Source organism: Neodiprion fabricii, chromosome 1, assembly GCF_021155785.1.
Source record: "Neodiprion fabricii isolate iyNeoFabr1 chromosome 1, iyNeoFabr1.1, whole genome shotgun sequence".
Classification (NCBI taxonomy): Eukaryota; Metazoa; Arthropoda; class Insecta; order Hymenoptera; family Diprionidae; genus Neodiprion; species Neodiprion fabricii.
In genome coordinates, this window is record NC_060239.1 from 6,596,306 (window position 1) to 6,609,726 (window position 13,421).

General features: G+C 40.9%; 1 protein-coding gene across 1 annotated transcript in view; it reads left to right on the forward strand.

Annotated features, from left to right (window-relative positions):
• The window catches only part of LOC124178283 (chondroitin sulfate N-acetylgalactosaminyltransferase 1), a 58,959-nt gene that overhangs the window by 23,871 nt on the left and 21,667 nt on the right, over positions 1-13,421 (forward strand). Inside the window, exon 3 of the mRNA XM_046561522.1 lies at positions 10,059-10,207. Coding sequence (XP_046417478.1) covers positions 10,059-10,207 — 149 coding nt within the window. The remainder of the gene's footprint in view (positions 1-10,058; positions 10,208-13,421) is intronic.

Consider the following 13,421-nt stretch of genomic DNA (forward strand, 5'->3'; position numbering starts at 1 on the left):
AATTTCTGGAGCGAGTCTGCAGGAGCGGAGCGATCGTAATGAGACCGGGAACCCTGAGCTTGATGTTGCGCGGGACAATGCTGAGGGTTGGCTTGAAGCGGGTCGAGCAGAGAGAGGGAGAGAAATTAGTTTATTTTAAGAGAGAGAGAGAGGCGCCCTTCGGCGACCCTTTTTCACCCTCCGCACTTCCTTTCTCGACACTCAACGCCGCGGTTGTTGACCGCAAATTCATACCCCGCAGTATACACGCTACCTTTCACCTTACACGCCCCTCGCAGCACACACGTTAAGAAAGATCTTGAGCGCGATGCCCTTTCCACCGACCCGATGCATCATCGGATTTATAGCGGACGATGAAAGCTACACGAGTTACTTTCCGTGCTGTTTTAACTGCAGGGTTTCAAAGCTTTGCAGCGCTGCGAGTGAAATGGAGAAATGAATATTTTTTTATGGTGTCAATAGCGCTGAGGGAGATTATCGAGCACGTGCACGGTGAAGAGATTCCTTGAATTCGTCAAGTATGGCCATCATGGATTCAAAAAGATGTTATTTGATGCGAGAAAAGAGCAATCAGAACAGTACTTCAGGTTAATGAATGAAAACATGTTCGTTTAAAGAGAGAAAAACTATGTATATATTTTCTTGTCACATTTGATCACCACAAATTTTAAATTCAACTATTTTTTTTTCGTGTCCACATCAGACGTTTGATTATTTACAGTAGAATAAGAGAATTTTTTTTACTGCGATATTGAAAATAATTGAAGATAAATTGGATAATTGGATAATCCGTGATTTGCGACGACTTCGGAATTTCAGAGAAAATAAACGCGAGTTTAAGTTTTCTGTGAAAATTACTGTTGTTATAATATATTATGGTTTTCGGTCCTGCAATCACGTAATTGGGGCGTGATTCGATATTTTTTGCAATAAAAACCTATCTCGATTGATAATTTACTTGAAAAAGTTCCGCTTACAAGAAAATGAAGAAGAATTACCATTTTGCAGATAGTAACGTTTCGGTAATGAAACGTTATGGAATAAATCGTTCTACGATTTTAGAACGACTTTCAAGGAATTGGCCTATCAAGCTACGAACACGTTTTCTTTGTTATGATTTACTAACTGAACTTCAGAGAATCCCAAGGCTGGAAAGGTAACGATTTTCCTAAACGCGCGTCGTTAAACTAACGTTGCCAACTTCAACCAAAATGTTTTTCAATTTTGGCGGGTATAAGTTTATTTCCAGAAAATAACGTCCAGGGTAAGTTTACCAGTTATTGAAACGTTTAGATTCCATTATTAACCATTTAATTTTCCAAAATTATAAACTGACGGCACAAATTGTGAATTCCTCGATGACTAAAACCAATTTCCAGAGGGTCAAGCACCACGAGTTAATTATTTGGTAATTTTATAACTAAGTATTAAACAGATTCGATCAAAAAAGATCAACAACTTGGTCGTGGTCAATAACTCGTACACTTACCTTAATCACCGACGATCAAGCAATTATATTTTCACGAGCTCTGCTCAAGACGCGTTTTTTGCGAGCTGACAGACTGGATTCCAGCCATTTCGGTGTGGCAGGAAAAAAAAAAGAAGAAAACAGCGATTCCGAAACTTTGATTACCGAAAGATAGCGGGGCGTCAGATTTCCGTCGGACACGCGAGCCGCTCTGCCACGTTACATTTTTTTTCGGAATATACGTATAGTTATATTTCGTAATAGCCTACCGCACGCACGCAATTTTGCGCGGGTCGAGGATCGATGCGGGTCTGTTTACTCCCAGAGCACGGCGATCGGTTCGCGGGCTTTAAGGGATGATTCGGATAGGCGGGAAAACTGTCGGGTGCAAGCTCTGCGGGGAGCGGGCAAAATGTATGTGCATGAAATCCGTAAAACACTCAGCTGTTACAGAAATAATTTAATTCCGAGCTAAGTCTCAGTGTGAGACGCGGAAAGCGGGAAACTAACCGCTCTCTCTCTCTCTGTCTCTCTCTCTTTCTCTCTCTCTGGCCATTGTTTCTGAGAGACGCGACAAATTGCGCTACGGTTTCACCTGCAGTGCTTTGCTGCCCTTGTTGTTATTGTTGTTATTGTTCATCGTTGTCACTGCGCGTTAATCACTCGGAAATTACGATAAGTTGTAAACTACGTATCAACTTCCGCCGGTGTTAAGGATGAATGAGTCCCATCTGAATCAAGAGTTCGCCAAAGAAAGACCAACTTGACGATCAACAAGCGGCGGCTTTGGACTGGCGATGAGCCAGCTCTTGAACATCCCGTTCTTACACTGCAGATTCCAAGTTCTTGTAGAAAAAACAAGAATAATGTCGAATTCGAATTTCGAACTACAAATTCAGATTCGTGATTAACGATTTTTAAGACCGTGGATACCGTATTACACGAAAATATGACGATTTTTTTTATTTTGCACCACTATAACGCACCCATCACTACAAATTTTCGAAATCTAACCTTGGATTCGTTATCGGTGACCCAAAAAGCTCTGCCTACCAATTTAAACCAAAATCGGAATATTTTTAAACTTTTTTCCACCATATTCGATCACCATTTCGGATTTGGCAATCTGACTTCGGATTCGTGATCAGTCACCCAACAAACCGACTAGTGAAAATTTTCGTAAAAACCCAAATTTTTAGTTTTTTTTACAGCTTGTTGAATACACCAAAATTTTAATTTTGCACATCATAACTTAGATTCGTGATTAGCGACTCAAAAAATCTCCGGGTACCAATTTTCATTCAAAATATAGACCTCGAAACGTCAAGATCTAGTGAAAACTTAACTTTTCATTTTAAGGGTGATTACAATAACTTCCTTTTTTCTCTGTAAACAGATAAACGGAAAGTTAATGAAACAAGTCAAGATATGAATAACTCGGGAAAAGGTTTTGCGATTACAACGTTCAAAATGATGAGACCCTGGTATTTTTGATCCGATTCTAATGTTTTTCGATTTATTTAGATAGAAATCCCAAAAAATTGATTGAAGATTTTTCTACAAACAGTCACAATTTGTGGAGATCTTGTTTGATAAGAAAAATCAGGCATAAAACATTGAAATTAGATTGAAACGTTGTAATGATAAAACCTTTCCTAAAATTTCTGATATCTTTGCTCGTGTTCTTTAAAGTTACTCGAATTCGTTTTTATCACGAGGTATGAGTACTATTTCATTTGTATTAACCATCATCGGATCAAATGATATTACTGGAAATTTTTCGAATGGTTTTTTCTCTATTCGTAACTTTGGATTCACAACCAAACGATGGAGTTCATTCGTCCCTGAACACTCTTTCTCGAGTTATCTTAAAACGACATTCCTCACGAATATTTTTTTAGCCATTCAACATCGGTTATCAAACCTCTTCCGTTCCGCAATCGCTTTATCCTGACGCGAGTCGCGTGTAGCGAGGAGAATTGCTATCAGAGTTCGTCGTACTCGCCAGAATTATCAGTGCAGGTCAGTTCCGTGTTATCGCTCGACTCGGATGCACCAGACATGTCTACATAGATTTCTCGCAGCTTGGCCTCTTGTTTTATATATCAGAGTCAAGGTTGTGTTAAGTTTATAATATTCAAGTGAACAAATCATTGCAACGGAACTTTGAACTCATAATCGTGAGTTTCGAACAGTAAAACCAAAGTTGATAGAATTCAATTCAAACCACGAAATGACCTCTCAAATTCATTTCACAATATAGACAAATAGAAGACCAAAGGCTTCGATGTGAAATTGCAAGTTCGGTGGACATAAACGATTAATACAAGAAGAATCGTAACGTTTTTAACTACTCTTTTCGAAAACGCAAATAAGGGAAGGTATTGTTTTTCACGTACCGTCTTCCGAATCGAAACGGGGTTAATTTTCACCGTCAATTGCAGGTGACGCGTCGAATCGGGAATGTAAAATATGCAGAGAACAGAGACCAGGAACGTCCAAGGGCGTAATGTGGAAGGGAAGGAATGGAAGGAACTTCGTCCTCGAGTAGGGTTGACGGTTGTCAGTAAAAATAAGGTGACATCCTGGCTTCCGGCGTTTATACGCTCTCAGTTCTGTTCCTTTCTCGGCACGGCGACTGTATATTTTACGTAAATACACACATGCATACATATACATATATGTTCCTATGTACATTATATTTCTGGAACTCGTTGAGGGCGCGATGTTCGCCCGCATGTAAAAAACACAAAAAAAAAATAACAACAAAAAACCAAATAAACGTTCAACTTTAAAAGTGTCATGGCGTCTCTGGTACGTGCCAAAAACTCGTTCTAACTTTCGCCCTGGTGTAGAGCGGGACCAACTTAATTCCATTATTCATATTTCGTTCGCTCGTGCGGCGGCTCGACACTTGGGGGCAGAAAGGCGGGGACCTGCTGAGAGAAACTCGGGTCGTTGAAGTAGGATCTGAAGTGCGCGCGTTTGTATAAGCAGCTTCCAGATTTTTTAATTCTCGGGGGAAAAAAATGAGGAACTTTTTTTTTCTCCCTTTGTCGTTTCTGTTTGTCTTGTTTTTACGAATCGTATAAATAACGCATTCAGAAATCATTTTCCGACTCTCCGAGCTTTATGGAATCAGATATAGTACGCCTACGGTGAAGAGGTACTTTGGTCAAGAGTAAAGTTCCAGCTGCAGAAGATAGTCCAAGTACCCAGTGCAGCTTGCAGCTGTTCTTTTCTTAGGAGCTTCTTTTTTTTATTTTTACATTCTTCAATTCTCTCCTCTTTTCCATCCTGTATTTTGTATCGACTTGTTTCACACCACGCAGTGTCTCAGACTGAGATATTTGAGACGAACGATTCGCCAGAGGAGCTGCTGCAATACCGCTTCGAAAAAAAATTTTGTAACTCGCTGATTGAAAATGCGGCGATACTGAATTATCTACTTCCGCTTTCCCTCTTTACCGCTTTCTCTAACTTCGTCAACGCTTTCAGCGGTCAATATTTATTTCATTATCAGCAACAACGAGATGCTTGCATGTAACTACTGATATAATATTGTTGCGAACTTTGCAGTTATTCGTAAACAATGTTTGAGTAAAGCCGAAACGCTATTGCTCGCAATATGTACAGCAAATTTATTGTTTGACGTACGTAAATGCGTTACGAAATTTGACGCTCTGCCTTCTCGTGTCGCCGATATATCTATTCCAGTAGGAACAACGCGCTTCGATACCTCGTATCTGTCCATGCGGTTGAAGTGGGCGAAGTATCGGGAAAAAAATGAACGCGATATAACTCAATGCTATCGAAAAAACGAGCGCGAATGAAAACGGAAAAAAAAAGAAAAAAAAAGGAAGCGAAATATTCGCTTGTAAAGCAATATTCTACCGCGCATTTTCAGCAGAATATTTGCAGTTTTCGTACGCCGTTCCAGTTCAAAGCTTGCAGCACAGCTGTTTGCTTTGCATATTGTTCGGGATCAATCATTCGCGAAATTTATAATAAACGGAACTCTTGTGTCGAATGGTTAGAAGATTTTAAGACGAGTTGCGAATTTGTAAATTCACAAGTTCCTACCTTTGATCTTTCCGACTGACTCTGAGTCGCGAAAATGACTCGCCTTCCGGTTCTTGAATTCATGACCCTTTTTCGCGAGACGAGAAAAGGTAATCTGAGATTCCGCAATCCCGCGTCCGCTGTAGTCACACTTTCTATACACGTGAAACGCGAATATACCTGATGGTTTTACTGCGAAACGAACGCGAGAGGATTCTCAAAGTCAGCGTGATTCTTAATCCAATTGGGGAGGTCACGTCGACTCCTAGGAGCCTCTTTGCCCGGTTGAATTAATTCAGCTGCACAGCACGACGTCACTTTCGCAAATGTGGACCCTGCTCTTCCAGTTTCATTACACCTGCGTCAGCCGCCCCGAACTCTTAAGGCGGTCGGTTCGCCGGAATCGATATCTTTCGCGAACTTCGCAACGACGTTTCCGTACTTTGAATATTTATGAAATTTTTACATTTATTAGGGAGCTACGGATGCCTCGTTTAGAATTTAAGAATAAAAAATACTGGAATTATTATAAATAAACGTCCAGATAGCAACGATTCGTTTCAAATCATTTCACAATGATTAAAAAAGTAATAGATTCAGTTGGTTTAACTCAACGATGGCTAATATATTTTCTTTTCTCCAAGCAGTCAATTAAATTTTACTATTAATCTTCGATCGTAACTGACGACCCTTAGCCGTTTTCTAAAATAAAATATTTCACCAAGCCAACTTGATAAGAAAACAACGTTTCAATGACTTTGTAGAAAATGGAATAAATCGATTAAATTTTCAACCAACCAGTTCGAATCTATTTACATTACACAAGCAACACAATATCACAAAATTAGTGAAATACAGTTGCTCGTAACACCCGCGAATACATTTTTTTACGAGAAACCGATAAAAAAAAACGAAACCTGATTGTCTTGAACTTTCCTCATTCGTACAAATATGAAACATTTTATTGTTTTTTCTTTTTTTGTTTTGAATGCAAACACCCAATACGAAGTAAAAACTCGCTGAATCCGGGAACAACTCGTCGAATATGCATCGACGCTAATCAAGTCGCGAATTACATTTCGAACCGTAGGGTGCAAGCTACAATAACCTATAATCCATTGGAGGGTGAAGTCGGATTTTTGTTACCCCTGGACGTTATCAATCTCGCGTAGCCATATACCTTGCAATTTATCTGCAGGGATTTCCCAGGGGCTTACTGCAGCAACGTACAGTATATATCGCACGTCGCCTTTCTCTCTCTCTCTCTCTCTCTCTCTTCCCCCCCCCCCCCCTTCCCCCGCTCTCTCTCTTCCTGGCTTATTTTCCGCCTGTCTTTTTCGCCCCCTTTTTTTCCGGTCCGTGCCGGTGTCAATTGCTCTTGAAATTCTTTACGCAGAAGAGATTTCTCTCTGTTTGTTTTTTTTATTTTTTTATTTTCTACCTCTCTCTTACGTTTTTGTTTTCAGAGAAAATTCTCGATTCCTTCTCTCATTGTCAGCTCCGCAAACGCCGACCGCTCCCTCGACATTTGACATTAAATGCTGCGTAGGAGTAAAAGCACGGACGAATATCCAATCCGACGTGGTTATTAAATTGATACATTCAGAGGCGGCAGCGGGGTGAATTATTAACGTAAGAAAAAGCCTCGTAAGTACAAGTGCGTTGCTCCATCCCTCCCTGTTTCTTTCTCTCTCTCTCTCTCTCTCTTTACATTTCCGGAAAATGAGTAGAGGCCCGTTCATCCCGAGGTATAAATAAGACAAAAGCAAAGTCACTGCTATTTTTTGTACACTCGTAAATAAAATATAGGTACTTTTACAAAAAATATACGTACATGCACTGTGGCGGTGTATAATGCGCAAAGTAAATGTATTGAGGGAAGAAGGAGAGCGAGAGAGAGAGAGAAAAAGAATTCGAAAGACGAACGAACAAATCCAACCGTTGGTAGGCTTACGGCATTCGATGAAAAGAAGTCAACTTCAGATTTCAATAAAACTAAATTGTGTTCAAGCAGCCTGGGTACGGACTGAAACCTGATCAAGCAATGATCCACTAATAAAATCTCGACGAGGGTTACCGTTAACAAATTGAAAATTTCTTTAATCAATAGAATCACACTGATAAACTATTTGTAGTTGCTCACTCTACGTTGTATAACATCGTCGATATGCTCTAATCTCTCATCACTGCACCAATTTCTAATCGAACCTTACTTTACTCCGCTTTCTCGATATTGTTGAGAGGGGACGGATAATTTCGAGAGAGAGAAAGACACTCGACGCGGCTCTCTAATTTGACAAAATACATGTAATAAAAATGGTATATTGTACACATTACCGATACGGTAAAAATATAATAAAAGAAAAACTATTCAGAACGTTACGGCAATCCAAAAGAAATTAAACTAAAAATAATTTCCCCTCACGCTAATTAACGTAATCAACTGCGGTAATCGAAATAATGAATTATAATAATTGAGCTAATTAATTTGCGCTTTAAACGCGATTAACAAACTCGACCTACTTAACGCAACTTTAATAAAACTTGTCCTACTCAGCGCAACTTTACATAATCGTAATTCCTAAACTCTATCAAACGTAAGTAACTGTAACAGTAATATTCGTAATCGCAATCTTGCACTGACACGTAAGCCTTAACCTCTGTTTCAAACCATTTTATGCATTATTCCTCATTCGTCCATTTTATATAATTTCCAAATTTTCGTAAAAGGTTACAACGCCCCGAGGCTATCGATTCAAGAGGAGTAAAATTTGACGCAGAGATAATTCGAAAACACTTCTTGCCCCCCGAAAATAAAGCGTGCCGAGATGCACGAAGGTACTTTATTCATCGTTGAAAATTTCTTTTGATCTCTGCTGCAGGATATTCCGCCTCCGTTTTTCCTCAGCCGGCTTTCGCTCAACTCGCCGCGATCAAAGCCTCAAAAGTTTTCTCACACTTATTGTACTCCGGTGAAAATTCCGCGAAGCTTTTTGAATTCGCGGAACGTTTCGCGCCGTTTGTTGTACTCGGAAAATGCTAATCAAACCCTTAGATCAATATGCCAGCATCGACGACCCTCCCGGGCCTTCGTGCCCTGCCGAGATCCGCAAGCTCGATTCTCTCCCCCGGCTGCAGCTCAAGCCCACCTTGTTTTCGAACAAGATTGTTATCGCCGAAAGTTACGCGTTTTCCACCCCATTCCGCGCGCCCCCAACGACGATTACTTTCATAATAGGATTTAAAGAGTTCGCTGCTTGCCTCCAAGCCTGCTTACCTTCGGCTAATTTACTATGCGGGTGGAATACTTCAGCCTACGTGGTGTTTATCGGGAGCTTTCACCATTGTCTTCAGACATTTTACCGTCTTTATTGCTGCTCATCGCTCGAAACAAGCTTCTTAAACATTTCCTCATTTTTCACTTTAATTGGGTACTTGACGATAAATTATTACGGACAAGAGTATCGCCCCTGTTCGGTATAATGACTTGTTCACCTTTTTTCGGTTTGGCATTCGTTCGCTGCATCGAAACGCTGCTCGATTAAGTATTTTTATAATTGACCTTACATTCAACCTTCTCAAATATTGCTGCGTGAAATTTTCTGGTTATCGGACATTTAGGGCTCTCATATTTCAAGCCATACAACGCAAGAAGTGCGTTGAAAACAACAATTCCAGTACCCTCTCAAATTACCTGTCATAATTTAATCGCTTGCGAGAAATTACCCGGTATAATTGTACGAATAAAATGACGAGCGATTCATTCGCTCATTGAAAATGAATAATTTATGCTACACATGTAACTTGTTATGTTAAATAACGGTTACAGTAGGAGATGCTGAGAATAACGAGATAAGTCTTGACGAGTTGAAATGAGGGGAACTCGAGCTTCCTTCGGTTCGTATTTTTTATTCATCTTCTCATCTCTCTCTTATCTTCTGTAATAAATTTTTTCTCCACTTCGACCCAACTTGGGGGGGAAATTTTTCTCCTTTGACTCTGTCATATTTCAAGCCCGCATGAACATTGGATAATTCGAGATTATGAAAGCAACGAGCCCGCGACGACTAACGAGGCTCCGGAGAAAATCTACAGACATCGTCATCGAGCCACAAAGTCAAACGAAAGCTCCTTCAAGAGTTATCGCCTGAACGAAGCAGGGTATTTACGATCCTTCAAACGTATTTCAAGGACCTTGCACAACCGCGGTGCCGAAAATATATCAAAAGGACTCGGCCCCGGCTCGTTCCCGCATATTTTGCCGAATTATAAAAATAATTAAACTGCAGAGGACGAGAAGACAAAAGGAAAAAAAAGAATTCTCGAGTATCAGAAGACAATTACGTCTGGAATTATTTTCCTTTTTCCTTCTTTTGTCAAGGAAAATAACGGTAACAACTCGGTTGTTTTCATTCCCAAAATTGAAAGAAAATTTTTATCAACGACCCAACGAAGGCGTCTCTGATTCACACTGTTTCTCACTCAATCACAGCGATTTTCTAAAACGAAAATTCAATCTTCCTTCCAGGCGACGCCGGGACATGATGCTTCGCGTTCTGGGTGTGCGACTTCTGTCGCGTCTGCTGGTCCTCGTCTGTTCCCTGTCGTTGCTGTCGCTCCTTTTCCTGAGCAGATGCGGTTTCAACAATTTGGAGAGTGACTTAATCGACACTGCCGGTGAGTAGCGAACAATGAAATTCTGTCGCGAACGCAGTGAAACCGAGCTGCAGTTTCACGCCGACGAACGACAAAGAGGTAAAATGAAAACCTGTTCTCTTTTCGTTCTTCCCTTCGTTTTCTTATCGTAAAATATACATTTGTTTAAAGCGTAATTGCAAAGTGCCGGTTATGCGTGTATATTCAAGAGCGCAATAATCGCGTATAAATTGAACGTTACGCGGGCTACAATTCTCGACGTCGAGCGTCGCGATTTACGAGTCTCTCTACTGCCAGGAAAACGACGACCCTGATACCCTTGCTCGTCAAGATCCTCGACCCGCCTCGAGATGGGTCCGTACCACAGACTATTACCCATTATACCTTTCTGTAGGTACATATAATATTACAACCCAAATCCCGCGTAAATATACCGAGGAAGCTGTAGCAAGGATTCTCTGTGGCAAATGTGACACGGAATTAGTCGCGGGTGAAATTTGAATTTTGAATTGGAACACATACGACTCGGTATTCAGAACTTTATCCCACCTCTTAGTGTTCTTATATTTTTATTATTTGACAGTTTATTTTTTTTTTTTTTTTGCACACATTTACAAGCTTCGGTAATATTATATTTTTCGGAACGTTGAGACGTATTTTTTGCCTTGAAACGCGATCCCGAACTGCCGGTTTTTCACAGAGAATTCAACGCTCGAGGCCTCGGCTCAATTTTTCATACTTGTGATTGGGATGTCTGATAATATCGCGAACTTATACGCGATTGGAATAAATTTGCAATTTCGGTTGGTAGAGCACGGATATGCTGGAGAATAATCTGAGCTGCGGATACGAGGTCGACTTAATCACATTCCCGCATTTGATTGTTGTTGACAAACGATAAGACATCCCCACCCGGGAATTTGAAAATACGATAATATACCGTGGCTTTCGGGTATATAGGGCATAATCCACTTCGTCAGCGAAAATGGCAAGGCGATTACGACCCGATTTAATTGGTACTTGCCGAGACTTCAGCGTCTCCAATTCACGTTGAACGGTTTCCCAGCGTGTGTACCTAGACGTAGACAACAAAGACTGGCGCCAACCCGGTAAAAGTAAGCCTTTTGATTCAGCCGCGATCACCGATCGACGATTTTTCGTCAGGCGAACGTGAATTCATCCGGCGAAACACATTATTCGTTACGTAATGTAACGAGATGTATTCTTTCAAACCCTTCCGATGAATCTGAAGAGAAAATGTATTGAAAGTTACATGAATTGAAGCTTGTTTTTTTTTTTTTTTTTTTTTTTGACTCCACTACGTAATGTTAAGAGTTAACTTTTTTCGCATAAAAATGTATTTTGACAGGAAAGTAAGTTGATTTGAAGAAACAAATTTCGAATACAAGTGGATTTTTGCTTCGAAGCAAAAAAAAAAAGAACGCTTCTTTCGCGTCGAAACGAAGAGGAAATATTTTCGAGGCGATGGAAAAATTTATCCGGTTTTCAGAAATGTCATTTAATTTGTATAAACTTTTCCGCGAGTGTTGAATATTCCGCTTCGGGGGCCGGAGATGAGTTTTTCCTTTTAACCCAAAAACAAGGCGATACGACACGTTGAAACGCGTCTTTCCACGGGGGTTTCAAAATTCTAAAACCGGGACAATGCCCGTCATTGTCTCCATTGTTTCAGATGGAATAACCCGAGTAAGCGGTGCCCGTGGGTGCAGGGGTAGGTAATAAGTTAACGCCACTAGGGACAAAGAACTTTTTACCGAACAAAAACAATGGGAAGTAATCGCTGTGTAAATGTACATGCATGCCGAGAACCGAAAGTGTCCTGTGTACGAAAGTGAGAGACGGAGCGTTGAGGGGGTGGGTCGGCGGTAAGCCTTACTCAAGGGTTACTTTAAAGTGGCAAAAGGGAAGGTGCGGTCGGAGAAAAGGGGTGAAACGGCAAAGAAACTGGGAAGACGGTGTAAGATCGTTGAAGCTAGACCATTAATTAGGGAAAGTAATTAAGGCGCTTGTTGTTGCGAGTAAGACGGAATGAAAATTGCCAAACTACTTCCTGGCGATAGTTTTTCAGAAATTCATTTACATCGGATGGGATGCGAGTCTTACGTACGAACCTGAGTATCGATTAAGAAACGAGAGTGTCGCACTGAACTGAAACTTGGATCAGAGTTGATATCGATCAAGGATAAATATTATCTGATTGTATATATCGGAAAGAAATTTCGGCAGGATTCTTTACGTACGCGTCACTGATTCTCGGCTTTTTTCTCGTAGGAAATAACATTTTTATACTGACATTCAAATGTCACGGTCTTAATTATTTTATAGCGGCGTGTAGATTTAGGCACCGCTTCGAAAGTTTCACAGGTGTTGCGAGGAGATGAATTTCGCGATTAAAACTGACAGTGAAGGAAAAGTAAAGCGACGAAGGATCCTGTATCAGATTAGCTGAATTTGGCGTTCGTCTCAACGATAAACTAGGGAAAACAATCTGCAAGAGAGAGGATTTTGCGGTTCAGTGTCTGAATTATGGATTGCGCGAATTCCGATGTCAGGCCGGTCGTGTCTTCCTCGTGTCTAAATTTATCCGAATACTAGACAAACGCGTATTATTTATACCGATGTTCCTTTCTGGGAGAGGATCGATGATTCCGCAAACAGCTGGTACGGTTATAACAAACGATCATATACGCTGCATGAATAATAAATTGTGAATATATGGGAGAGCGAGCCTCTTGAAATGAAAAGGGGCGCTTTCGGGCTGCTCAAATAAGCACGAAGGCTGCATGTATTCGCTCACCGCTTGGGGTAAATTAATTGACGACGTTTCAATAACAGATGACGCATTTCGAAACGAGAGATACGCGTTCGGCCCGTTGTAACGTACACGCGAAACGTACTTGTCCGAATCACTTGACGATTCAAACGGAAACTCTTTGCAACGGTGAATTATTACTTATCAAAAGAGGTGGGAGATTAAACTCGGCGCCGTGCGAGTTTCTATCTCCGCATTCCCTCGCCGTTGCTGCCGCAGCGGCATGGGACATTAATTAACCAGAGGTTAAATAATATGCTCCTAATCCGCAGCAATTTATCTTGTCCGGTTAGCGCAGTGCCGGTTCAACCGCGCTGCAGTGAAAACCACCCCTCTGCATATCTGTAAGCGCGCCGTTTTGCCCGAATAGCTCTGCGAAAATGACCGAAATTCAACTGCAAG